General features: G+C 42.9%; 1 protein-coding gene and 2 pseudogenes across 5 annotated transcripts in view; 1 reads left to right on the top strand and 2 right to left on the bottom strand.

Moving 5' to 3' along the window:
* LOC146462124 (collagen triple helix repeat-containing protein 1-like) overlaps positions 1-27,751 on the top strand; it is a 100,564-nt gene that overhangs the window by 69,638 nt on the left and 3,175 nt on the right. The window contains exons 1-3 of one of the 4 annotated variants that reach the window (XM_085085991.1): positions 969-1,100; positions 6,115-6,360; positions 7,183-7,679. The exons of 1 other annotated variant lie outside the window; for it this stretch is intronic. In XM_085085991.1, the coding sequence (XP_084942117.1) occupies positions 1,023-1,100; positions 6,115-6,360; positions 7,183-7,530 (672 nt within the window). In that variant the 5' untranslated portion in view covers positions 969-1,022 and the 3' untranslated portion in view covers positions 7,531-7,679. Of the gene's footprint in view, positions 1-968; positions 1,101-6,114; positions 6,361-7,182; positions 7,680-27,485; positions 27,629-27,751 lie in introns of those variants that run through there. 2 more of the 4 variants (XM_085085992.1, XM_085085990.1) reach the window with 2 other exon arrangements.
* On the bottom strand, positions 7,831-13,994 carry LOC146462126 (uncharacterized; annotated as a pseudogene).
* On the bottom strand, positions 14,642-20,555 carry LOC146462125 (uncharacterized; annotated as a pseudogene). Its single transcript, XR_014857213.1, has 2 exons — positions 19,108-20,555; positions 14,642-16,451 (listed from the first exon to the last, which is right to left on the bottom strand). The product of XR_014857213.1 is annotated as an uncharacterized LOC146462125 (transcript).

The raw sequence follows: 27,751 nt of genomic DNA, 5'->3' as shown, positions 1-27,751 counted from the left end.
CATCTTGACTTTATTAAATCAATATCAAAGGCATGGAACTGAGCACGTAATTTGAGTTTATACAAAAACCAAAAAAACACAACTCTATGTGTACAAGAATAGCTATCAACCTGGGAAAAACAATTTTTAAAAATGAACTTTTTAATCTAATTTATTGAATTAATCAGCTACAAGTACAGTATTAGAAAGTAGAAAAATGACACAAGCTAACTTGACTTGAAATATTTCTCCTGTATTCAAACATCTCCAATGTGCATCTCCCTCAAATAGAACCTGAACATAAAACTTATCACCCAATTTGAGTAGAAAACGATGAAATCTAAAATATTTTGTAAATCCCCTTAATTAATGACCCGATTTTCAATTGGTCCGCAGTTTGAAACGATCTCTTAGTATTGTGCATATTATATTGTAACCGGCCACATGAATTCATATAACAACACTGGCCTACTATTGTCCGTATTAGCTTGCAATTTTAACATTATCTTGATTAAAGATCAAAGATTTTTTTAGAAAATTGCTCTTTCTTGAGAAAAAAAAAAACCACTACAAACAGTACAAAGGTGTGCATCCATACATAAAGATTTGAAGTTATCTTACCTCCTTGATTGACAGAGCCTTCGGACTTTTTGCCTTCCACCATAACAGCAAAAACCCAACAAATCTGCTGTAGAACGGAACATTTTTCACACAGTCACGCAGGAAAAATAACATGAGGCGTAAGGAAAACTTCGATCGCTTACAAACTTGAAAACTTCTGCAAAGTTTCCTAGCGCTTAAAAATATCCTTGCTATTTTTATTCACCATCCTAGTAGCAGAAGACGTCTAAACACTGCTATTTTTATCCAAATCTCTAGAGCAAAGTAAAGACAACTAAATTCGCCCCTTCTGCCGCCATATTTGACGCGTGGGGACTCTGGGGACGAGATTTGGGCACAAGCTTAAAGATCACCTCATTCGACCCTCAGTTGTGTTGCATCACTTTTCTTCGCAAACGTGGCGCACTATTTCTGGCCCCGATATGAAAGGAACAATTCCCGCCGTTTTGTTTCTACTTTGCCTGTTGATACCTGTGTACTGTGCGTCCTCTGTCACCAAGGTAAGATTTGAGTAAAACTGTTGTTATTTTATTATTTTGTCCTTGCTACAGATGGAAGACGCAAATAATCGCCAGTCGTTAAGCCAGATTCCTAATCGATAAAAATGAAAATGTCGACTAAGTGACCTCACTAAATAAGTTCACTGAAGGATTGACTCATTCAGAACAAGAAGCTGATTCAGCTTATACTCGGGCCATATTTGACTGCGTGGTGCGTAAGCCTACGATCTTTTAGCAGTGATAACTTCCAGCATCGCTAACTCCACAAAATTGATAGATATAGAGATATACACTCAGGAAAAAATAGTTCAGGCTTCAGAAATGAGTCATCGTTTTATTGCTACAGCTTTGTTTCAAATATGGTCAGGAGCTGACCACACTCATCACGCAACTTCAACGTAAAGATTCAAAAGCTGGCTATATAAAGTAATCAGTCAAAAACTGGCGATTAAAGTAAGCAGATGGTAGGCGATAAAATACAATTCCACGTGCCGTGATAGAATTCACGTGCCATGATACAAACGGTTACGTTAAAGAGGTTTTTGGTACATTTCTATCGCGTTGGGCATGGATTTGTGAAGTCATTCGAACTGGTGGTTTAAAACAAGCGTTTGCTGGGCGATAAAATGCTAATGCTCGTGGCGTGATACAATTCACGTGTCATGATACAACGGTTACTTTACGTTATTCGAGAGCTTTTGAGTACACATCTACTAACTCGGTAATTCATTGCGTTTGCTCAGGCTACTAAGATCTTTTCTACGGAAATAAACTTTTCGTGAAGACATAGTTTACATTTCTTGTCAGTGTTATTATCGAGTTTGCACTTTTTGAGTACTTTCCATTTAATTAGAAATGTTTTGTTCGCGTCCTTCAGGGTCCATATATTGTTCATGTTCCGTTGCATTGCGTCTGTTGGCGTTTCGGAAGAATGTGTTGTGGTTTCGGTTTGATGCCAGTCCCACGCACGATTCTGTTGTTGTTACCGTCGTTCGCTTGGGGGCATTTACCATCAAGTGGGCATTCTGCTTTCTTCCTGCAGTTGCAGCTCGGGTCATGATTCTGGTTTTGGGTTGTTTCTACATTTGAGAGTATCTGTTTTTTCATCATCATCATCATCATCATCATCATCATCATCATCATCTTTATTTATTTATTTATTTAAACACGGAATCCCTTTCATAAAAATGCTCTTCCAGAGAGCCGTGTAAAAGATACAATAAATCGTACAATATGGAAAATAGGAGTATTAAGTCTTAAGTATATATGATGATAAATGCGATGATGGTTTTCATGTTTGGCATGCATGAGTAGCTGAGTTCTAGTGTGTGTCTGTTGAAGATCTTGTTTAATGGCTTGTTCTTGGGGAAGCATTTGTCGACGATGGATAAAAATGTCTGTACAATTAACAATTTCTAAATCTCCTATATTTAGCATACACTGACATCAACACTCTAATATCAACTTATCAATATAAGCTCAAATTCTTTTACTCAGATGTATCAACGATATGAAACATGATTTAGCCAAACAAAGCTCTGTGAGCTCTAGGGCACAAATTAAAGAAGTTTGTTGCCAAAACGGCTCCGCGCGATAACCCATGAAGGTTCAGGATTTTTCCGGCGGAGGAACCAAACACGAGAATTGTCATCGCAGGACTGAGTGTGACACGATAGCGATCGCGTCACCGATTTTATCGCTATAAATTCAAATTGGAACATTAAGTCTTATTGTGGTCACCCAAATCAAAGCTATTCAGCGGTACTTTTTCTTTTGGGGCTATTTTGATGTTTATTATACGAAGTTCGAACTTGTAAGTCTCTGGATGAAAACCTAAGGCGTGGACATTAAAATAAAAACTAAAGGGTAGCAGTTTTCTCAAACGTGGATTTCGTCATTTCTTAAAGATGTCCTTTGAAAGTTAAAACGGGTTAATGGATCATCGAGCACCTCTGCTGTCCTATTATTCCAAGCGTTCACTAAGTCTGGAACTGTCTCTCTTTTCCCCTCTTCCTCAGCGTGCACTTGCGATTGATCGTTCGATTCGACATGACCATTCTTCTTCTGTAAAACATAAGCGTTGCTTGCGGTGAGGACTGCATTCGAATCTCTGGAATTCTTTGAATTTTCTGAGCATTCTGCAGCGTCTTGCGAGGGTCCCGAAGAAATCTGCAAAACCTCACTACACTTTTCTGTTTCGATTTCGCATTCGCGTTTTTGATGCCCACCATCTACATCATGCGGACTTAAATTCATGCGCGTACTGCTCGTGCGACAAACCTTCCAAAGGTTCATGATTTCTTGCACAACTTTCACCCTCGCTAATCAGACGAAACGGAATACGCCATGTTAAAGCATAGTTAATTGAAGGCAATGGTTATGAAACCTGACAAACTTCTTTGTTATATGTTTTTGTTAGCCTTTTTGGCCTTGACCCTGCACAAACAACAATAGAATTTGGAATGCGTTGGAGCAACTGACCAATCGAAATGTTTTTGTTAAGACTGATTCAACTGCGGTGTGAACGTTAAAACAAAGGATAATCATTGTGCAGGGTCGCGGCCCTTCCAACATAAACTGCAGCGCCATTGTTTTCATGGCAAGGTTTCATAACCAGTCCTTCGAGTAACTATGGTTCAAGCTACATCCTCTTCTCTTATGATATATCCACGGGCTTTAATCCTTACGTTTTCGCTTTCTTCGGCCACTCGAGATGCTATCAATGCCTCCACCTTTTTGTTTTAACGACTCCAGAACCCTCTCTGCGCTAAGGGAAACGTTCACGAACGCTTCACAACCGACGCCAAATGTTTTGATTCGAAAGAATAGTGACTCGCAGAATACATCGGGGAAAGGGAGGCGGAACTAAGAAAACGAAAAAATGAGGGAGTTCGGGACCTTCCCCTCCCCTTCCCCGATTACTTAACTCGACGCCTCACGGCCAGAGTACAAAGAACGCGAAGAATTTGATAACGCCACCGAAAACTTTAAACGTGCCACCCGAGTACAAAAAACGAGAACAATGACTCGTGGCCCGAAGTCTTATCTCTCGGCCGAAAAAATAAAAAAAAAATTGGATAATGCTACCGAAACCTTAAGGCCGGGGTACACCCGAATTTGAGTGGAATTTGAAGAGGTTTTACGAATGGATAGAAGAAAGAAAATGATTTTTGGAACACTAACAGTCAGTTGATACCCACGCAAGAGCACCCCAGGTTGCTAGTGGACTAACTTGGTATCCGTCTATTAATTATTAACTACAAATTCTAATTTTAAGACTTCACTAAATCTTCAATATTTCTTATTTCTCTTAATTTTACTACTCCTTTGAGAAAAACTATCTCCTCCGAAATATACCTAGAAATCACCCAAAAATTTACAAAACACCCCAAAACATTGATTTGTGTAATGAGCATAGGGTTTTTGTATTGCTTGAAACGCAAACGAGATATTTCCGTGGAACCGATTTTAAGCGGCGTGAAAACGGCTTTCAGATAGACCCCCGCCTTGACTCGTGCCGCCTTACGGCCCGAGTAATAACAGTAAATTTCTGCAAGTTGATAATTATGTCTTGTCGCTTGGGGAGCGTTCGTTATTTATCTCAGGGGGCTTTGTCGATTTTGAGAGCAAAGGCGCATAACAGTTTCTTAAAGGTTTTTTTTCTTTTTTGCTGGGGAGGGTGAAGAGCTTTCGATAAATGAAAATGTGGACTATGTGACTTCACTAAATAAGTTAACTGAATGATTGACTCACTCAGAATAACAGTAAATTTCTGCAAGTTGATGATTATGTCTTGTCGCTCGGGAAGCGTTCGTTATTATTACAGAGAGCTTTGACGATTTTGAGAGGAAAGACGCATAACATTTTTAATCGAAAATCGGTTCCACGGAAATATCTCGTTATTTTGGTGGGGAGAGTGGAGAGCTTTCGAAAATCGTCCCCTTTTTATTCTCCAGCTTTTCTTTCATGGTTCAAGTAATTATCAAGTTTAAAACCCAGGGAGCGCAGTGCTTCGTGCTTCCGTCTAATTTCGGTGGTAGCTTTATGTCGCAAATCTGGCGAAATGAGAGAGATGAAATGATAAATGATCTACGTAGGTTTTTTACCTACAAGCTCCTTCGAAACCACAAAAATTCTGCAATTCCCTTTGCTGCATGTGCCTTTCCTTGGTAAAAACTGAAACAACATAAAATCATCCGAACGGGTCGTAATTTAATTTCACTTTGAAGAAGGGAACTCAAAAACGCTTTTGTATCTGAGTTTAAAAAGATGATTCCAATGCAAGGAAGTAAAGGCAAAGGCAAACGAGTAAATTCAGTATTAGCCATTTTCAGATAAGATAAATACTCTCATGTGATTATCACTAGCCATATCCTTTTTATTCCTTTTTATTTCTCATTAAAAGGATCCGTGAGAGTTAAACTGTTCTTTACCGCTGAAATTACTAATCGTTTCATCTTAATATGTAAAAACGAAAAATGCCGCAAAATAAACTTGTGTCAGTCAGTTTGGAGGAAATCGGCTAAATGTGAGAGGAAGAAGAGGCGGCCTGATAACCAGTTTCCTTTCTTTCAATGTTGTCACATGAGGCAGGAAGTGAGGACGAGAGGGGAGAGGGAGGCGCGCGCTTCCAAAACAGGTCAGGATAAATTTAAAAACAAAAGCGTAACAGCAGCCTCTTTCCCCTTTCCCCTCTCCCGCCAAACACACACAGAACTAAATAAATTATGGTCGCTCCTAACTGAAAGGAATTTCACCCATGCAAAAGCTACTGAAAAACACCCGAAAGTTCATTTGTATAGTTGTACATGGCAGTAGATGTAAGCTTCAAAATCATTTCTGTACCGCTCCAACTAAAATGATACGAAGGAAAAAACCTGCACAGTTTTCCGATCTTCGTTTTTCTACAAAGTCGCCATTCTACTTGTAGCATATCTCTTCCTCGTTTCGTTTAATTTTTATCAGTCGTGCTGCATTATGCCTACTAAGTAACGAAACGCATTTTATGCCACAGGCTGGCTCCACCACGTGCCTTCAGGGATCCCCCGGCCTTCCTGGACGAAATGGTGTGAATGGACATAATGGCTTACCAGGCCGCGACGGACGAGATGGTGCTAAAGGAGAAAAGGGCGTGGCAGGTTCCCCTGGACCACGTTGTGTTAAGGGAGAATCGGGACCGAGTGGCAATGACACCAACCACAGAAACTGGAAGCAGTGCGTGTGGAGGAGTGGTGACGACCGTGACATTGGTCTGATAAAGGTATGGAAGATTTGCCGATTGTAGGTAGATCTCTAAAGTCCACTTAATACGATTATGAAGAAGACACTCGGTGACAGGGCTTTTACTGCTGCTGCACCATCACTGTGGAATAAACTGCCGAGCGCAATAAGGGACGAGGATAATCTTACACGTTTTAAGTCCAAATTGAAGACATTTTTATTTAGGGTTGCTTACAATACGATGTAAGGACTGTAAGAATTGTAAATAACTATTTATAATTAATTATTTTTTATTTTTTACATATACAATTTGTTAGGCGCATTTGATCATATGCACATGCTAATTTGCGCCATACAAATATTAATTATTAGTATTTTTAATATTATTATTATTATTATTATTATTATTATTATTATTATTATTATTATTATTATTATTATTATTATTATGTTACTCCATTGTGCATCAGCTGACTTTGAGATTTACGGTCAAAGCTGAAGACGATGCCTAGTTTAGTCTCGCACCATTCGCCCCAAGACGAAAATATGGAATATATATCTATTTCATAAACTGACTATTCGGTAACAAAAGGGCCGTAATAATAGAACTGAGGTCAGTGTTGGTGCTTTTGCTCGTTTTCAGTTACATTCACTTTAACAAAGAGAGGATCCTTTCTTGCTTTAGCTTATTCTAAGCAATATCCGAAGGTAAAAAAAAAAACGCTGTCACATGCAGGTTCGGTGTTATGTTTGCCAGACGTTCCCTTCCTCTTCACTGCAGTATGAGAAAAAAGTGTGTGCAGCTAAGAAATTAAAACTGATTAGAGTGAACCCGTGACGATAGTTGTTAATGTTTCTGCAGGACTGTCAATTCACAAAAAACAAAGATGATACTGCTCTCCGTGTTGTCTACCAAGGCACCATTTATATCAGCTGTAACAACTGTTGTAAGCGATGGTTCATCACTTTCAATGGTGCAGAGTGCAGCGGCCCACTCTCTATTGACGTAGTGCTGTGGGTGAGGAAAGGCGCTGGTTACGACGAACACAGACCCGGGTCAATAGAAGGCTACTGTGACAACATTCACAAGGGGAAAATCCGTGTTGGAATCAACATTGGAAACTGTCCTGGATTTGGAAATGCTGATGGTTCCACAGGGTGGAATTCAGTGTCTCGTTTGATGATCGAAGAAGTTCCTCGGTCCCAGTAGCATACGAAAAATTGTTACTTAGCAATGATGTAAAGGGGAAACGGTTAAGGGTATCCGAATCTTTTTAGGCAGGCTAATTTTCCACAGTTGTGCTAAAAATGAGTGTGGAGACTTGCCTTTTGAATCTTTAATAAACATTGACTTAACATATCGTGGCCTTTATTCTGCGCCAGTTAGGGAGATAACGCAAGAACCAAGGCACGACCAATTAGTGTAAGGCTTCAATCAAACTGGAATACAACTAGCGGCCGAGTAACAGTAACAATATGGCGGACGCCAGGCTGCCAACAACAGATAATGCATGCTAACTCATAGTACCGCTGACCGGTACTGGTGTGACTTCTTTTTTTCTTTTTTTTTTTTACATAGCATGTAAGCGAGAAAACTGGAACCAAAAACATAGAGGAAAGTACATAAAAGCACTACTTAAACTCTTAAACTGACTTAAACGTCACCGATCAGTAACAAAGGTTATAGTTCAGTATCATAATCTTCAAAACGCGCAGGACGACGTCTAGTGCGAGATGATCTCCGCAGGCCAGGAGGGTCAGGGTCTGCTGGAACGACTGCCTTCTCCAAGGAGCGGTCCGCAGGGCAAGATGGCTGGGCAGCTGTGTCGTCCATGATGCGGTCGACAGGGACGGCGGGAGCAGGTGGTGTAACACAAGGAGGAGTGTTAGATAGATGCTGGGCTGAAGCAGAAATAGCATCAGGGATGTCAGGCAACGAGGGTGGGGGTGAGGTGTGGTATCAGGATCGTCTTCGTCATCTGAGTCATGGCCGCGACACTGGCGAGGAGGACGTAAGGGATCAGCCAAGTCGGAAGGGACCTTGAATCACTCAGTAAGTTTGACGTGGTAAGATGAGCTGCGTAATTGGGATCCAATGAACTTTTTGATATCACAGAATTGTGGATCTATGGCTACAACCAGGTAGCGGTCGCGGGCTTGAGACTTGTTCCGATCGAAATGAAGGTATACCAGGTCACCAACATTAATTACAGGAGTAGGACAACTGCTGTGCAACGGAGCTTTGACGCGCTCACTGTGGGGGTGGTTGGATAGACGCTGCTCGTGCTGGAGGGCAATTAAATGGTCGTCGACAAGGGTAACTGCTGGTTTGAAAACTGGTCCCGTTGTGTCCACATTTCTCGCGAGGGTAGGCCACGTGAACGGATAGGAGAATTCAAGGCAGAAGTGGCTACGGCGAGAGTGAGGAGAGAAACGGCACCGCCTAAAGGCTCCTGGCGGAGAAGTTCCGTTTCCAACTCCTGGACTGCTCTCTCCGCTACGGGATTCTTGTTGGGATTTTTGGCCTGACCAAGCTCAATTGTAATTCTATGCTTCTTTAAGAGAGGGTCGTTAACGAGAGCCGTAAAGACAGGGGCAGGGTCAGTACGGATCACGGCAGGTGGGCCATCCATAGGGCGCAGTTCTAAGCAGAGCTTTACAATGGCGTTGCGTAACGTTTGATGACGCTCGTCTTCAAGAGATACACTGGAGGTGTAAGAGGTCACAGTCTCGCGGAGGACAAAGATGAGCTGGCGAGAGCGTTTGATGACGTCTGCGGCGAAGGACCGACCAATAGCGTCGGGTGGAGAGGAAGTGGACTGGTCAATACGTGCGGTTGGAGAGCTGCGGATTGCTGCACAGGAGTGGCACCCATCAGAAACACGAGAGACAGCCTTGTCCAGATCGAGAGCGTTAAGATAGCGTTTGACGACCATTTTCAACTGGTGACAGGGCGGGTGGCTGAGTTGTATGTGAAGGGCAGTCAAAAGGCCGTCCAAAGCTTGGCGTGGGACAACGATGCACTCTCTAGACGGTGACAAGGGTTCATGACGCTGCACAACAAGGAGGCCATCATCTGCAACTGACCCAACTTGTAAATAACGTTTGACGTCCTTTATGTTTGTGAGCTTTTTGGACGGTCTCGTACCCTGAACGAGGTGAGCGTGGGTGCGGCGTAGATCTGGGCACTCAGACTGAACGGTCACCCAGGCAGGTTGGCTGGTAAAGGGAAGGCGAACATTGCCTTGGAGGATATCTTGAACAGACACGGCTCGGACAACAGAGTCTCTGGTTCGAGAAATGAAAGAGCACACCTGACAGGTCTCGTGGTCACAGGCGGCGGCGTTTCGGCTTGCAAAGTCTGACGGGAGGATTGCAGCGCCGGAGACGTGCCTGACTGATGCTTGGTAACGACTCACGACAGTCAAGAAGGTGGAGACGCGGGGGCTGGCAGAGAACTCACCGCGACAGAAAGAGGAAAGAGCGTTCTGAGCACTACGGAATGCAGCCCTGAGATCATCAGTCCAGTGAATAGAGTCCTGAGAAGGACGACCGGCTGTTACAGCATCCAGTGGAGCGAGGTAACTTGAGCACCTTGGAATGACACGGGAAAGAACTTTGTAAGCTTCAATGAAGGATCTCAAGCGAGCAACAGTGTTCGGCTCGGGGTACGTGCCGAGGGTGTTAAGACGGTGGAGACTGGCAGAGAGGGAGCCAGCATTCCAGATCCAGCCAAGAATAGTGGTAGTTTTGGGACTGATGATGGTCTTGTGGGCAGGCAAACGCAGGTTGCACTTGTGTAGAGCGTGTAGGACCCTCTTCCAGTTGTGGAGTAGCTCTTGGGGTGTGTTGCCGTCGCAGTACAGATCATCAGCGATTTTGGCAACGGATCCATCTCGTAGCAGTGGGCCTAGGACGCGGCACATAACCTCTTCAAGGGCAGTTTCCGATCCGGGCATACCCATCGCAGAACGAACGAAGACTCGTACTCCTTTAAACGCAGTGGCGACGCCGCAACACTTCATGGACTCTTTAGCCAAAGTTATACCAACATCTTCAGAGCGCTGGAAGACACCAAGCTGCTCTAGGTGGTCGAACTTCTCTTGGAGTTCCACGAGCTTATCGCGGGCATATTGGGGGAGGCGGCCTTTCTGCTGTGGGGGCTCGACAGGACCCATGTTGACTTTTGCTTGGTAAGGACCTGCGGATCCATTGTAACACGGGAACTGAGGGTCAAATACGGAGTCGTACTCACTGAGCAGAGATTGGAAGTTGGCTCTTACAGCCTCAGGGAGAATGCGGTCTGGGTCTACCTGGACGGATGCAGAGTGGCTAGCGTGAGAGGGAGGTAACGGATGCTGAGTAGGAGGCTGACTTGTCGGTGGCTCCTCTTTTGGTTCGAAGACAGCGGTGACCTTGCAGAAGTGTTCGTGACGCTTAAGCGTTCGAGGTTCGGTTGACAGGTTTGGTATGCGGATTGCCCGCACAACACTGGAGACGACACCGGGTTGCAGCCACAGCTGAGAAGGCTTGAGATTACGTAAACTAGGTGCATCAGTGCAGGGCTCAAGTGCATACTCTGAATCAGGGGGAGCATCATCTGGGAGCTGTACTTCCAAGAATCTCCGGGCCAAACAGTCTTGGAGGGAGTAGGAGCACGGATGAACAAAGGCTCTGCGGACGGTTGTGGGAGGGCTGAGAGGGGCCTGGGACCCGTATGTGTAGGTGGAGTCATTGGCAAGTAGCACCTCTCTCTTGGCGGGCCGGACGGCAACGTCGTTTGCCTCCATGAAAGGGGTACCGGCAAGCACTTCGACGTCAAGATCCTCGACGACAAGTCCCTCGAATGTAAAGTCTGTGTTGTTGCGGGTGAAGGATGTCCGCATCTCTCCGACCACCTGAAGCTGAGAAGAGCCATCTGCCTGCTGGACGGACTGAGCACTTGATATAACTGGACGCCCAAGACGTTTCGCGGTGGAGTGCCGGATCATATTTCCAGTTGCTCCGCTGTCAATGGTGATACGTACAACACGGTGACCATGAAAGACATCCATATAAGGAGATTGACGGGTCTGGACACGGTAGGCAACAACGTCAGGGGTAGGCAAAGTGGTTTCATGACAGGGTGGATCAGGATCGAGGTCGTAGGTGGTGTCTTGCTCGTCGTCCAGTATGCCGACGATCTGTCTCGCTTTTACCATGAAGCGCCTGTCGTTGTCAGGAAGGAAGGTACACTGACTGAGGAAATGGTTGGTGTTAGAGCGACCGACTTGTTTGCATAAGGGACAGACCTTGTCCTGACGGGGCCGTCTGGTGCGGATCTTAGGGTCACTCCTGCCGCCCAGACGGAGCGACGAAAATCATCAGCTACCGCGGTACGTAGAATCTTAGGATCATCTGAAGCCTGGATTTCCTCGAGGAGAGAGCTAAGTGCCTGAGAGATCTCGGGTTTAATTAAGGCAAGGGTGCGAGACCTCAACTCCGTGCCGTAACGTTGCTTGACTAAACGAGGGAGACTGGGGTGAATGAGTCGCAACGAAGTAAGAATGACAAAGTTTTCTAGGGTAGGGGTTAGTTCCTCATCCTCTGTAACATGTTCGCCATGGTGAGTTAAACCGTTAGCACGTAGTAAGGAATCTTCCACAAAAGCCATGAGGCGTTGGTACAGATCCTCAGGGCGCTCATCCGCTGCGAGGAGTATATCAGAAAAATCGATGGTTAAATTGTTCGCCGGTGGCTTGGAAACCAAAGTGCTGGCGAATAGTTTGCCAGATGTATTCGAGTGACGTTGAATTTTTCACCAAAGTGCTTCGGGAAATGATAGGGCAGTAATTCGCAATCTGACCTAACATCAGCTTGAGAAAGTTGACTTTTTGTCGAGCGGTGAGGCGTCGAGCAAGAGGTATGGAATCACCATCGGCTTCAAGTCCTCGAAGAGGTTGGGCTTTGGTCTTTTTCAACCATTGAACGCCATCGGCTAGGAAGGGAGCGAAGTTCCTGTCCAATGATAATGTGTAAAGCAGATTTTGCTTCCAATTCTCGAAGCTATTAATAGTTTTCACCTTGGAAAGGCACCACTGTTTCGATGCGCGGTGAGAAGACGCCATTACATACGAGGTAAAACTCCGGGACGTGTTTTCACAGTGAAGGATACACTGTTTTGGTTCATGCGGTCGAGGCTTAAAAGTGACTTTGTACGGTGAAAAGGTGACGCTTGGGTTGAACCGACCGCTGCCACCACGCCAGTTAGGGAGATAAGGCAAAAACCAAGGCACGACCAATTAGTGTAAGGCTTTAATCAAACTGGAATACAACTAGCGGCCGAGTAACAGTAACAATATGGCGGACGCCAGGCTGCCAACAACAGATAACGCATGCTAACTCATAGTACCGCTGACCGGTACTGGCACTGTAGTTATTCCACTGTTTCGCAAGAAATATAAAACAGAACCAGGCTAAAACCGAAGAGTTCGGACCCACAGTAAAGGGATGCGTACAGGAGGGTTTAAACAAGAGCTCAACAGTGTTGTTGCTCGCCGGGGTGGGGTGTGTGTGGTGGAGGGGAGGGGGGCGGAGTGTGAAGGGAAGGGATGATCTTTTGCTTAATGTAACAACCAGCACGGAAAGGGAATCAATGGAATCAGTTTAACTACTAGTAACTAACTGGTGCCGTGGAAACTTTCAGCAGATAAACAACGAAATACAGAAGCCAGAGCAGTCTCTGGCGTGTAAACACTTGCAGCCGTTCTCACCTCAACGAAGTGATGGGAATGGCAGATCCTATATTTTTCCGTGTCAAATCAATGGCGGCGTTTGCTGAATAAGAAATTAGTTGCATTTGACATTTTATCTTAAATAGTTTCTGCAGGCTATCGTTTCAGTTCTATAACTGTTTTGTTGCCAAGAAGTGTATTTGATTAAGTCGTCCATGTGTTCAACTATTGACCATTCTGGAACAATGACAGGTGGGATGGGTTTTTTTCAGCTCGTCTGATTTTCCACTTGTTTATTACCTGTGTTTAAGTCGTCTCCATTAATTTTTTTGTTTTTCTTTTTGTTCCCTGGGAAATACGACCTCTCTCGGTCAATCAGATTGTGGAGAGTGAAGGAATTTTAGCGGCGTGCAAAAAACGAAATCTTGAGCGCTGCACGAAGTAACCTCTCGACCATAATTCTCTTTCCTCTTTTCCAAGTGCAATATTTTCCGCGGTAAATCTCTTCTTATGATTGACAGAAAATTCATGTTAAAGAGAAATTCTTCTTGCCTCAGTAATTTGTAAATCAAAGAGCATTGTTCGAGGGCACCCAACGAAAAATATTCAAAAAGAATACTTCGCGATTATTCCAATTCGTTCAACTTGCATTGAACAATGTGGCCGAACTATCCAGTAAGAGAACAGGGGTCAATTCAATAAAGAAATTACATTTGTAGTTTTTACACGTGTAATTACACGTGTAAAGTCCGACTTGTAAATACAAGGATTCAATAAAAGAATTTTCCACACTGGAATTTACACGTGCCTCCCTAGTCAGAATACACGTGTAAATTACATAGTAGCCTTACAATTGTAAACCCCGTTTGAATACATGTGTATTTTTTCGAATGCAAAATTTAAATATCTCTTCTGTCCTTTTAATATATATATGCGGTTCTCCTTCCTTCGTTCTCCGATATATATTTTATCACGAAACCCGCGTGTCTCTACTGAAACGGGACCCGAAGCTCTGCGTGACGTCGCACTGGTTTGCTGACGAGATTGACGGGAGATAAAATGATAACTGCTAATGTGGGATAAATTGGCCACAAAGTGACGCTTTTATTTCACCCGACATCAAGAATATCGATATAATAAACATCACGCAATCTCTTAAGCAAAGGTGGGGCTAAATATCGGCAAAGAGCCAAGTCATATTAAAAGGCAACAAAAGCCTACAAAGAAAGGCCGGAGCATGGGGAGGGGGCGGGAAAAATAATTCTTCTACAGTACCGGAGATCTGCGTTCGGATGTTAACACGATGGGAATGAAGGCGAGAAGGACCACGAGATAAATTGATCTTGCCTATAACCTCGGTGTTATTAGATATGACCTCGTTTCATTGGCTTAAGTTCTATGATTGACAACGCTCCTTGCCCCATGCAACGGCACACCTAAATTAACTATCACGGGCCTCGAGATAAAATCACATTATGCTTATGTCATAATGTTGGCCTTTTATCACGAAACCCGCGTGTCTCTACTGAAACGGGACCCGAAGCTCTGCGTGACGTCGCACTGGTTTGCTGACGAGATTGACGGGAGATAAAATGATAACTGCTAATGTGGGATAAATTGGCCACAAAGTGACGCTTTTATTTCACCCGACATCAAGAATATCGATATAATAAACATCACGCAATCTCTTAAGCAAAGGTGGGGTTAAATATCGGACACCGCCACAAAAATGTGGCAACCCCACCAAGACGAAAAGCAGAGCCTGGATATCACCGGTGACAAACCGAAGAGAACGGTAACGATGCGAGCCCATGACTGACCAACGTTACGTTCAACATGAAAACGATATAGTAGTGTAAATGATATAAACGGTGGCGGGCACAGCCCGTGAAAGAGACAAACAATTGAAGCAGTCTGGAGCAAGCTAAGAAAACCATATCAGTATCTAGATCTAGGAAAAATTAAAGACAACATAACCAAATACTACTAGTCGAAATCGCTAAGCAGTAAGAAAAATGAATGCCGAGGATGAACCGACAGCCCAATGTCTGACTCAATTCATCCTGGACGCAATCTGTAAACAATTGTCAGCTTGACGAGCGTGAAAAACAAATTATTCTAAAACGAGGAGGCGAATTAGCAGCCCATGACTGACCTAAGTCGCCTACCCGCGTTATGTAGGAATTTAAAGCCGTAGAATTTATAATCGACGCAAAGGCGAATGCACCGAAGCGGCGAATTAGCAGCCCATGACTGACCTAAGTCGCCTACCCGCGTTATTTAGGAATTGAGAGCCGTAGAATTTATAAGTAACGCAAAGGCGAATGCACCGCAGGCAAGAAATAAGAAAGGGTAGCAGCCCATGTCTGAACTACGCCATGACCCATTTAACCCTAAATATATTACTTAGTAGTTAGTTGGCATGTAAAGTGCCCGACCTGATGTAGAGCTTGAATGCGTCGGACTTCCAGCGACCAAGAGCCCGGATTTGAGCGTCGGAGTAACCATTCTCAGCTGCAAGACAAGCGGCCCCTATGCGGAAACTATGACTTTTATATCGAGAAGTGTCGAGCCCACAAAAAGTTAAACAACGACGTAGCTCAGAATTGAAATGGGTAATAGTAATAGGGCTCCCATCAGAACAGCAGGAAAAGTGGCCCGGGCTTATTGCCTCTTAACCGGCAATACTCGAGGAGCGATTTTACCGGGCAGAATGGAAGGGAATCTTCGCGTTCAATAATGATATCATGGGGCCGATTGTCCGTGTTATGTTTAAAGCGAGCAAGTGTGATCTTGACTCTGCGGATGTCAGCTGAACTCGTAAGAAAGCTGACGTTGCAGTATTGAACAACGCTATCAGAACAATCGAGGCTTTTGGTCGCTAGCTCTCCGACACGGAAAAACCCGTAAAAAGCGAATAAAAACATGGTGGAAAACGTAGTGCGCTGAGAGGCCGAAGAGTTGGTATGCTGCAATGAGCGGACCAGTTGATGGAGAACAGATCGTGTAATGGGCAGCCTAATATCAGCCGACTTCGAGCGACTGATAGCCCTCATAAGTTTTTGAATGACGAATGTTTTGGTAGGATCGTGTACACCGGCTATTTTGTGTACATAACTAATAGCGGAGAGATAAGACGTTACGGTTGCGGGTGCCAATTTTGGGGCGTTAAGATAGGAAATGAAAAGGGCCAAGGAAGCGCAGGTCAGGGGGAGCGAAGGGGGAGCTGAATTAAAATAGTGTGTGTAAAACTCGGTAAAGACTGCCCACGTTCTCTGATACATTTTCCGAGTAGCAGAAGATAAGGAGGACTCAAGCAGAGCACTCAGGTTAGTGACCAACTCTCCGGCAGAAGGCTCTCGGGCACAGCCGTCGGAAATTCGTCCACCCCCGGACACAATACCTTGAACTTGTCGACCTGAAACCGGGAAATGTAATCGGCGGGAGTATTGTGAACACCTTGAATATGCCTAGCTCGAAACATTATGTTGTGTCGCAAAGAGGTTAACACCAGGTCACGGACCAATATCATCACCAAGTTGTGTTTAGAAGTGTGATGATTAATGATGTCAACCAAAGTAGCATTATCGGTGTTAAAAATGACACATCTGTTGGCCATCAAAGGCCCCCAGATGCGCAGAGCGATAACAATCGGGAAGAATTCTAAAAAGGTGATATTAAAATGCTTCCATGTTTCAGGCCACGCGCCGAAGAACCAATGCTTACCAAAGATAGCGCCATAGCCCTTCGAGCCGGCGGCGTCAGTAAATAACTCGAAAGGATTCGAGACCTCCCATAACTCAATATAGAAAAAGGTCTTACCATTAAAGTTTTGTAGGAAAGAAAGCCAAACCTGAATGTCAAATTTCGTTTCCTTAGTCAAGCGAATACGGTGATGAGGGCGCTGGATGCCCCTGGTAAGATTGATCATTCGGCGAAGAAAAGCGCGGCCGGGGATGACAACCAAGCAGGTAAAATTCAAAAGGCCTAGTAAAGACTGAAGCTCTCGAAGCGTTACTTTACGCCTCATATAAAAATGATGTAGTAGCAGCTGGCATTTTTGAAGCTTATCTTCCCACAGGCTAACCAAGCGCACTATTAGTAATCACGGACGTGACTCTTGCTGATAAGCGGTGTTGTGTTACAAGTATTTCGAAATATTCGATCTATAAGGGTTTGTATGGGAACTCAACGGTTTTGCTTCGAAAATTCATAAAAGTGTATATTTTGCAAATAAAATCAACTTACCCTTTTCCCTTGTGTATTACTTGGCGTTTGCTGGCTCCTCAGGTCGATCTGGTGCGATTTCAGCGAGTTATCGTCATTTTAGTTTTCACTGCCGATACTGTTGGACAGTATCGGCAGTGAAAACTAAAATGACGATAACTCGCTGAAATCGCACCAGATCGACCTGAGGAGCCAGCAAACGCCAAGTAATACACAAGGGAAAAGGGTAAGTTGATTTTATTTGCAAAATATACACTTTTATGAATTTTCGAAGCAAAACCGTTGAGTTCCCATACAAACCCTTATAGATCGAATATTTCGAAATACTTGTAACACAACACCGCTTATCAGCAAGAGTCACGTCCGTGATTACTAATAGTGCGCTTGGTTAGCCTGTGGAGATAGCTACACATGCGAAGGAAATTGTCAAGATCGGATTGACATTTTTCCTTCGTAGGGGCAATGAAGAGAAAGTCATCCAAAATGTGCACAACACCTGAGGCATTGAACAAATCTTTAGATAGCCACTCGAGAGCTGAGCTAAAAGCTTCGAAAATCGCACAGCTGGAACTACATCCCATTGGCAGAGCGCGATCAAAATAATACTGGTTAGCCCATTTCATGCCTAATAGAGCATGATCCTTAGGGTGAACCGGGATGATGCGAAATGCAGATTTAATATCGGTCTTAGCCATAAAACAGCCAGCTCCTAACTTCTTGATGACAGATATGGCATCACTAATAGACGCATAGTGAACTGATGAGAATTCTTCAGGAATGTAATCGTTAACAGATGAACCCTTAGGATACGACAAATGATGAATTAAGCGAAATTCAGAGGGATCCTTTTTGGGAACGATGCCTAAGGGAGAACAGCGTAAATTCGGAAAAGGAGGTGAAGAAAACGGGCCGGCTATTCTGCCCGCTTCGAGCTCCTTTTCTAGTTTAGCGGTAACAACGTGGGGTTGCTCTTGTGCACTCTTCATATTAGGGGATTCGAAAGGGCGCCTTTCCCCCATAAACTTAATTCGAAAACCAAAAGAAAAGCCATCAATCAAATACTGTTTTAAAGCTGGAGCATAACCCTGCAAAAGAAAATCAAGCCTTTCCACCCTTACGGGGGTAACCGGACTGCTGAGTAGGGGGATGGGCTTGTTTGGCTCCGGGGCTGGCAGGGGGGGCGCGTTGTGAACTAGGGGATGAACATTGACTTGAGGGGTGGGGTGAACCACATTTGAAACAAACGTGGTCGTAGCGGCACCCACCACAGAATCGCCCGGCGTGAAATGCCCAACAAGTTCCCTTCGGAAACGACTGGCGGTTCCGAGAGCGCGTGGAGACCTTATCAGAGGGAACCTGCGGTCGAGCACGAAAATTTGTCACTGCCCTTAGCCATAGTTCCCAATGAATAGTATCCCAAGGGTATTGGTCGGGAGCTGACTGTCTTATGTAACGAAACTGTTCGTCATAAAATGACCAGTCACCTGGTTTGGACGCAATGTCCCTCACGACCTCGCAGTATTTCATTAACTTAGGAGCCTCAGTACGAAATTTCTCGACATAAATAGCGACAAAAGTATTAAAAGCTGACAACCACTGACTGAGGTTATGAATCTTCTTAGGTGGCTGGCTAGGTTCTAGTGTCAACTGGGGCTGAGTAGACGACGTACTTGAGGGAGTTAGGGACAGGGAATAACGATCGGTATTTGGGGACAACGAAAGCAACCCGCCAAAATCAACATATTCGTTACCCCAAATTTTTGCTTTGAGTTTTGGGTTGACTCTAGAGCCGAGAGCTATGGCTATGCTTGAAAATGGCTGCCGAGGGGAACTCTGAGGCTGAGTACCTTGTGTTATAGCTGTGATATCCCCTTGAATGGCCTCACTGGCGGAACGTTCCCCATCATTTTCAACAGGAGGAATTGAAGATGCTCTGAGGTCTTGAGTCAAGCTGCGGGTGCCCCTGGGTCCCAACGCCTGTTGTATCGCCTGGGAAATGGTCGTCGAGATGGAGGTGGATAGCGTTTGCAGATCAACTGAGATCAAGTTCTGGTTGTGATGGTTGCTCTGGTTTTGAGAAGCAACAGCGTCGTCTGGAGAAACTTCAGAAAGGTCGGAGCCTCGCGTGCGTTTCGTTCTCCTTCGCGTGTTGGACTGATCGGAATGTGCACGCTTCTTGGGTGGCATGGCTTATCAATAAAATTTCTTAGATAAGAAACTAGATTACGATAAAATAAAAATAACAACGTAAACCGCAGAGGGACAGCGCTGGAAATAATGCGCTTCATAGCGACGGAAATGAACGAAAAAATTATCAGATCATTTAGCGCCAGAAGTACTACAGTGCCTAAGGCAAAGGCAGAATACCGAGCGCAAAGGACACACCCAAAAACTGAGCGGTCGGAAAGGATTGTACACTCATGCGGTAACTGCCAGTACCTAACATTGAGCCAGAGCCAGTAAAATAATTATACGTGTACAGCCAAAAAGGAGTACATACGTACATACATACGACTGTATAACAAGTCGTGCAATCAAACAGCTTTGTAGCTGAGTCAAACGTAGCCGCGCCCAAAAAGGGGCGATGGCTTACAGCAAATATATAAGGCCGACACAAACAATAGGTGAACGTGTCAATAAAACATCAAAGGCTCGGCATAGGGCACAACTGAGAGCTGGCAAAACATGTAAAGATCTGTATCAGAATGAAGCAAATTAACAAACTCCTTCCGAGGAGGGAGAACTTGGCAAAAGGCGCAAAGATCGCAGGACTGCCCCTCTGAGACTACGATATAGCTTACGCTGTCCCCTAGAGTTCAAATGAACGCCATCGGGTGTATAAAAATTGTCTTTCGCCTGCCAAAACCCTCTATGGCCCCAAAACATGGCATATGGTATAGGATCTAACACAACCCTTAGGTATCGTGTTAACATGCCGACCTTTGTGTTAAAAGCCTCAGCTGAGAATCGGCGAATAGTCTGGCACACGCACACCAACTGCACCCCGCATGAATCGTGTAGGAAATGGACAAACTCATCGATTGCTGAACCAACACGTAAAGGCGAAAGAGTAACGAGGTCATTACTGCCTAGTTGGAGAATGACGACATCAGGGCGAAAGGAATGAAGGACATGTGTGTCGAATTTTAACGTCTTTTCGACTGTTCTACCCCCAACTCCATGCCAACGTATTAGGACAGGCAAAGAGATTTGAAAGTCAAGATCAAAATCGTTGGAATTATTCCGGACGAACTGCTTTAAGCGCTTAATAAAGGAATGTCCGAGAATCAATACACGGGGGATGGAGTTAGACATGTCCCAACTATTGCCCGAAAAAACCTGCGCAGCTGAGGTCAAACGGTACAAAAGAAACACGGTAGAAAAGAAAAAACGAAGAAAAAGAAAAATGTTTAACTTGCCTGAAAAAATAATTCTTCTACAGTACCGGAGATCTGCGTTCGGATGTTAACACGATGGGAATGAAGGCGAGAAGGACCACGAGATAAATTGATCTTGCCTATAACCTCGGTGTTATTAGATATGACCTCGTTTCATTGGCTTAAGTTCTATGATTGACAACGCTCCTTGCCCCATGCAACGGCACACCTAAATTAACTATCACGGGCCTCGAGATAAAATCACATTATGCTTATGTCATAATGTTGGCCTTCTTGTGACCATTGTTGAGCATGTTATGCAAGCAACAATAGTTGCTTTTAGCCCAGCTTGTGAGGGACCACAAAATGATAGTTTTAGCGCCATTTTCGTCGACAGTGACGAAGAAGGCAAAACAAGACGCGTCAGTGAAGTGCAAGTTTCTACCGCTGAAACTGGCAATGGCAGGGGCGGCTCACCAAAAATGCTACCCAAGTCGGCAATCTTAAAAACAAAAGGCCAAGAAAAATCAGAGGTGAGGCTCTGCCATCAGTTAGAAAGGCCAAGGGGATATCATCAACTGCACATAACAAGGCAAAAGATCTAGAAGACGACATACTGCGCCTTAGAAAGAGAAAACTCCAACTGGAAAATATCGAGCTGAAATTGTACATAAAAAGGCTCAGAAAAGATCTTGACAATTAAATAGTTTTATTAAACAGCGTCCAAAATGGCATTTAACAAGACGATATCAGTAATCGTTTGGACAGTTGCTGAACTTATTACATTTATATTATAATACTTTGAATATTGAGTGAAAAAACTGTAAATTGCAACCTGTGAACGGTTTTTGCACTTATCTTTAAAATAAGACCATGGTTACCAATTAAACTAGCATAATTGTGACCTACAGTTTCTTTTTCTTTTCCTAGTAAGGTAGATGTGCACTTTTTGCAAAATACATGTAATGAATATCGTCATCAGTAACAAATGACATATTAAATTGGCCCTTCCAAAAAATATGGCGTTCTTCGTTGTGGACTGTTCTCTTTTCATGATATTGAAACAGTTTAAGTTTTGAAGTGTCATTGGTATTATTTTGCGCACTCATAGGAAGTGCTGCTGCAACTGCTGTTGTCTGTCCTCTTGTTCCTCTGTTGTCGATATCTAGCTCATCGTCCTCAATGTCGAGATCTGCATCGTCAAGAGGATCATCACCGTTATCACTAAACAGAATGCAGAGATTGAGCAGTATAACAGCACACTTGATAAGCTTGGCAGCCCTTTTCATGTTTCTCACTCTCATTCTCCTCTGTAGAGCATAGAACCTTTTCTTAAGAGCGCCGTAGAACGCGATGAATGATATTCCATACTGTTGATATGGAGATACCATGACAAGAGTGCATTACGTGATAGAAGGAATTTGTACCAAGGATTCGGAGAAATACTAAACGTTGCTGTCTTGCCGTTAGTGCTCGGTTGCATCTTGTTCCGTTCCAAACGCGGGGCTGTTAATTCCAAAAGATGGCCGAAGGCGTCGACAGGGAGACGAAACTTCTCTCAAAATTCCCTTGGCTTTTTGGACCTCAAACAGCCGTTTTTCCTCAAGCTTCCTAGGTGGACGGATTATCTGACATCTCAGCAGCTCGTCGAGTTCCTTTTCTCTCGAAGACGACATGTTTTTACACCACAATTTGTTTTTCTGATGTGTTTACAAGTGACAAGCGACTTGTATTTTGCACTTGTGATTTACAAGTTGAACTCTTGTAAAAATACAAGTCGGACTCTTGTAAAAGTTTCATTAAATTAGATTCTTACCATACTTTACACGTGTAGCGCTACACCTGTAATTACAAGTCGGACAGTTGTAACCTGGACTTGTACCGATTTTTATTAAACTAGTCTCCGGTTGCGCTTGTAAATACAATGGTCCGACTTGTAGATTACAAGTGTAAAAGTTTTACTGAATTGACCCCAGGTGGAAACGGCCTTCAAATTGAGACAGAGAATGAATTAAAATGTACCGTCGTATACTCAAGTTTTCCACGAAAGCTTGAATTTGGTCATTTCACGTTGTTGTTTGGCCAAGCATGGTGAAGAAATGTACCAAAATTTATAACGTAGGTACAGAGTCTTTGTTTTTCTCATTTAATCTTATTGTACTGTTATGGTGACGTTCTCGTTGCCGTGGCCGTAGTAGCTTCATGTTCCCCGGCTTCAGCTCTTTGTTGCGATGTTGTGTTCATGCAGCAGATTCCCCATTCCAGTCGCTACATCTCTTGAACATAACAACAAGACATCCGGGAATGAAACGTGAAATCGAACTCAGCATCAATGGAATTGACAAAATTTTCAAGTCAAGTCACTTTTTTGTCTACTCAAAAAGGACTCAAGTCAAAATACGAATACTCCATCATTATGGCGTACGAGTCTTGGCAGAATCTTAAGAAGTCGGAAACATTTCTGTGACCCTTTACTGTGTTTAAGTTCCCGGATTCCTGCTGAGAAATCAATATTTTGCTTCGGCCGATCGACTCCCCTTTCATTTTCTTTATAACAACATTTCGGTTTTCTTTTTCGTACCTTACCAGATAAACCTGACAGAACCAAACAATCCACATCCGAGCTCTGCTTCTTTCCGTTCTTCTTTCCTTTCGAATTCAGGAAATTTTAGAGGAGGTCTTGGCATTTTATCGCGAGGGAGATGGATGCTTGAAACAAGTCACCATCTTCGGGCGACAATCACAATACAAATTTATTCCGAATACTGGCGCGAATCTTTGATCAAAGGTCAACAGATCCGTTTCCGTTTCCTGTTGTAAGGTAATTGATCGTCAAGTACTTTTAATCCGTCTATTTATATTTATATGCCCCAGTACATTAATCAATTTTTGTGGCTGGAAAGGAAAGCTGTTGAAATTTAAAGTTACAAGCTCCTCAATGGAAGAAAAGGTTGAAAAACAGAAATATTTTAAGACATATTTTAAGAGGCCAAATAAACTTCCGTATTTGAAGATTCGATTCAACAAAATTAATTTTTATTGATTTAAATTCAACAACATTTGGTTAAAGTAATGGTTCTATAGGGCGAGATAACTGTACATGTTGCTGTTAGGAATCATGATACATTTGATTACCGGGTCAGTTAAGAAGCCCTTTGAATGAGAGATTATCGCTTAAACAAAGAGAAATATTTTGTTGCGTTTTACAAGTCTGCGTCTAACAAATGTACGTTTTATAAGTCCTCCCTTGACAATTCCTCGTTTTACAAATCTACGTTTTACAAGTCCTCGTTTTACAAGTCCATGTTTTACAAGTGCAAGTCGTCGTTTTACAGGAAACGAGTCTTCGTTTTACAAGTCCAGTCCAGTCCAGTCCGCCTGTAGTCCAGTCCAGTCGTCGCAATACAGGATGCTGACTGAAGAGAGGTGGAAGTAACCTCGCACGCCTCCGAAATTAAAGTAAACTGTATTTTCTCTTGATAACAGGCAATCAAAACCTCAATTCTCTAATTAATATTTACAAACAGGAAAAAGTTCGCTTAACCGGTAATTCAAAACGGCCACTTTCCACGGTGGTTTGTCAGCCAAAAATCCGAAAAAGGACTGTGCTTAAACTTGTGTTAATTTTGTAATTTTTTCAGTTCGTTGCGATCGAAAAAAAAAAGATGTAATTTTTCGGCCTAGTTTTTGCCTTACCCTTTCTCTCGATGCCTTCAGACGATGTTGGAATACGTACTTGACAAAGGTAAGTCACGATCTGACTCAGTAATAGTAGTAACAATAGCTGAAATTAACAATCTCTCGTTTAAAGTTCAATAACTGGAGATGCATGAAAATCCAAGAATGCGGGAATGCAAGTCAAGAATTTTTTTAAGGGATTCTAATTTTTGTTTACTGGTCGCAAAACTAGGAAATTCCCCGACCGAAAAAGTTCTATTTCCGCGCATCAATTTATGTAACCACTTAATTTTAAGCTTCAATTAGGGACGGAAAAGCGCTTGTGTCTATATTTACTTAAACGTCAATTTTCTTTTGAAACACGACCACTGGGAAGTCAAATGCAAAGAATGCAGGAAGTAGTTCGTTCGGATATATTTTTACCCTTCAGGTTGCTTTGATACGGTTACTGCACAAATCAGTCATTCAAGTGTTCTCTGATTTTTTTCCTAATTGGTTCAGATAATTTTCAAAGTTGTATGCCAGCTTGCTGGCCAACGGTTGAATTAAATTCCTACCAAAAACAGAAGCGTCTTCCTGATTCGAAACGCCAAAGTGCATTAAATTATAACATCAAAATCCACAAGATCGCAAAAAGATTCAGTTGACAGAGTATTTCCAAAATTCGTACAACGATGGTTTTGGAACAGAAAGGCATTAAAAAAAAAAGTTAACACTGATATCTAAAATCATGATCGCTCTATGCTCAATTTAGTGGCTAGGACGCTTTTCGTTGAACGAGTCGGTGGAAGGTTTAACGTGCAAAATTTAATTCGCTCTAAGTTGACTCAGTGTTTGTAAATTCTACAGAATATCGATTGTATCAATGCTTAATTAGCAATATTTTCTTCGTGTTATTCAATCTTGATCAGGCGAGATCCGTTTTTATTTTCCCGAGCTGGGGAACTCTTCTGTCGGTGATCTTCTGTGTGTGATGAGCGTCGAACGGTATAACCCAAAGTACGTGAAAAGATGGTGGCCGTCCATTTTATGTTATTCAGCTATTTTTTGCGAGCCTAACGCAGCCGATAGGCACAAAGAAACGCAAATATTTTGCGGAATTTTTCCCTGTACTAACAACATTGTGTATGCTAGGTTTGTAGTTTTTAGAACTTTTCTGTGCGTTTTTATGAGCGTTTTTAGGGTTTTCGTACACTAAGAATTATTGGTAAATGTACCAGTCGCCTTCTTTTGCAAAATGTTTACCCTGTCGTAGCATAAGAATAAGCCATGTAATTTTATAAATAATAAAAACTGTAATCTTGTAGGAACAGTAACAAAAAGTGGCATCTGGCGAGAATATGTGAAACTGAGAAAATACTTCAAGTCACAGAAATTGAACGGAAACTATTCCTCTAATAATTTTCGAGCTGTAGTCAGCTTTCCGAAAATGTCAGCTGGCCTTATTATATAGGTTGACATGTTTGCCTTTGCAAAACGAAAACAATTTTTTCCAGTGTATCGAAAGTCTGAGGTGACATATCCATAGAGAAACCTCATTGAAATTTAATAAGAACTTCTGCGTTGGTTAAGCTAAGACCTTTCCAATAGAGTGTGTGCACGGCGGCCATGTTGGGGGACTAAAACAATAGAAGATGTTTGCATAAAAATAGAATATACTTCCCAAAGGAAAATCATCGTATTGTTTTGGTCCTCCAACATGGCCGTCGTGCACACACTCTATAGGTATTCAGACGAAACGAAACGTTTGGTGCTGACATTTTGTCGAAGACAACTTCAGCTTTTCTTTAATTTCCGACTTAATCCGAATTTCTGAGGCAATTGAGGTCATCCCAACAGATATCCACCGCAATGAACCGTTTGACTGCTCCTGCAATGTGTTGATTGTGCTTAAGCAAAATAACTAGAAATAAAATATAACCTTATTCCAATTATTTCAATGCAGATTTTATGACGTTTTTAATCCAAACACATCACAAGTACGTCGCTTTCATCGGACTATAGAAATCCTTATCGAGAAATTAGACTGCCGCGAAGGTGCAGTTTACTCGCTGCATGCTGAAGAACTCATCCGCTACGAAGCAAAAGAAAAATTGTGCTGGAAACACGGACACCCAACGAGAACATCTAAGCAAAATACTGAAAATGTTGTCTCCTGTACATGTATTCCCAGATCGTCTTGTGTCATTTCAAAGACATATTTGTGTAAGCCGCCTTATATAGTTTGATCTGTTCAGATGCTTTCGCTGAAAATTTTAAGTTGCAAAACGCTTCAGAGAACGGAGCCATTAATTCCCGGAATTTACTAGCTGTTGTTGGCTTTACCAAAATACTAGCTGACCTTATTTTCGCACTTTTTAACGACATATTTGCTGCTTTGAAAACAAAGGGAATTATTTCACCGTGCTTGGGAAATTTTGACCTGACATTTCGCTGAAGAAAACTTCAGACTTTAAGACTAAATCTTAATTTCTATGGCTACTGAGACCTTTAGAACACATATGGCACTGAATGAATCGCTGGGTGCGCCTGTGGAAAGTCCGAAACAATATCATCATGTTTCTAATGCAAAAATTTGCTATTCTGTATTTTCAAAGACGTAAGGATATATCGTAGAAAATTTGACAATTTTCGCAAGACAGCGAAATCAGTAAAATAATTCTGCTTAGTTTATTACACTACTGAATAACTTTTGCTATTCAAGACTACAAGGAAACTGTGAAACGGATTTCATTACCGGACACCTTAATTTGAAGACTTCAAGCGCGTTACATGAAATCAATGTTGCAGGGCTGAAACACAACTGTTCTTCTACTAATTACTCGGATCTCGTACATATTTATCGCCGTAGCTTTCCACCACTCACTCAATCGACTAGTACAGAAAAGTTTTGGTCAGTAAATTTTAGCGAGGCATAAACTTTTAAACGTTTATTCCATGTTCACAAATTAGAACGAAGAACGAGATGGAAAAGCAACTTCGTTTTTGCTCAAGTTTCTATGATGCCCATCAAAGCTACCTCTAGTTTGTCTTGACGTAAAGCCGCTGAAATGTTTACAAATACGATGTTGCTATTGTCAATATTAAACACCATAGAGCGTTGCAAAAAGCGATATATCTTTATCGCCAAGGTAGCGGCCTAGACACACAACCAATTGAATTGAAAAACATTCGATCCTCAGTTGTATTACACCACTTTGCTTCGCAAATGTGGCGAACTACTCCTGTCTCCGATATGAAAGGAACAATTCCCGCCGTTTTGTTTCCACTTTGCCTGTTGATACCTGTGTACTGTGCGTCCACTGTCGCCAAGGTAAGATTTGAGTATTAAAAACTATTGTTATTTAATTTATTATTTTGTCCTTGTTACTGATGAAAGACGCAAATAATCGCCAGTCGTTAAGCCAGATTCCTAATCGATAAAAATGGAAATGTC

The sequence above is a fragment of the Pavona decussata genome, unplaced genomic scaffold (assembly GCF_977016875.1).
Source record: "Pavona decussata unplaced genomic scaffold, jaPavDecu1.1 SCAFFOLD_191, whole genome shotgun sequence".
Classification (NCBI taxonomy): Eukaryota; Metazoa; Cnidaria; class Anthozoa; order Scleractinia; family Agariciidae; genus Pavona; species Pavona decussata.
This window is presented reverse-complemented; position numbering and strand designations above follow the sequence as displayed.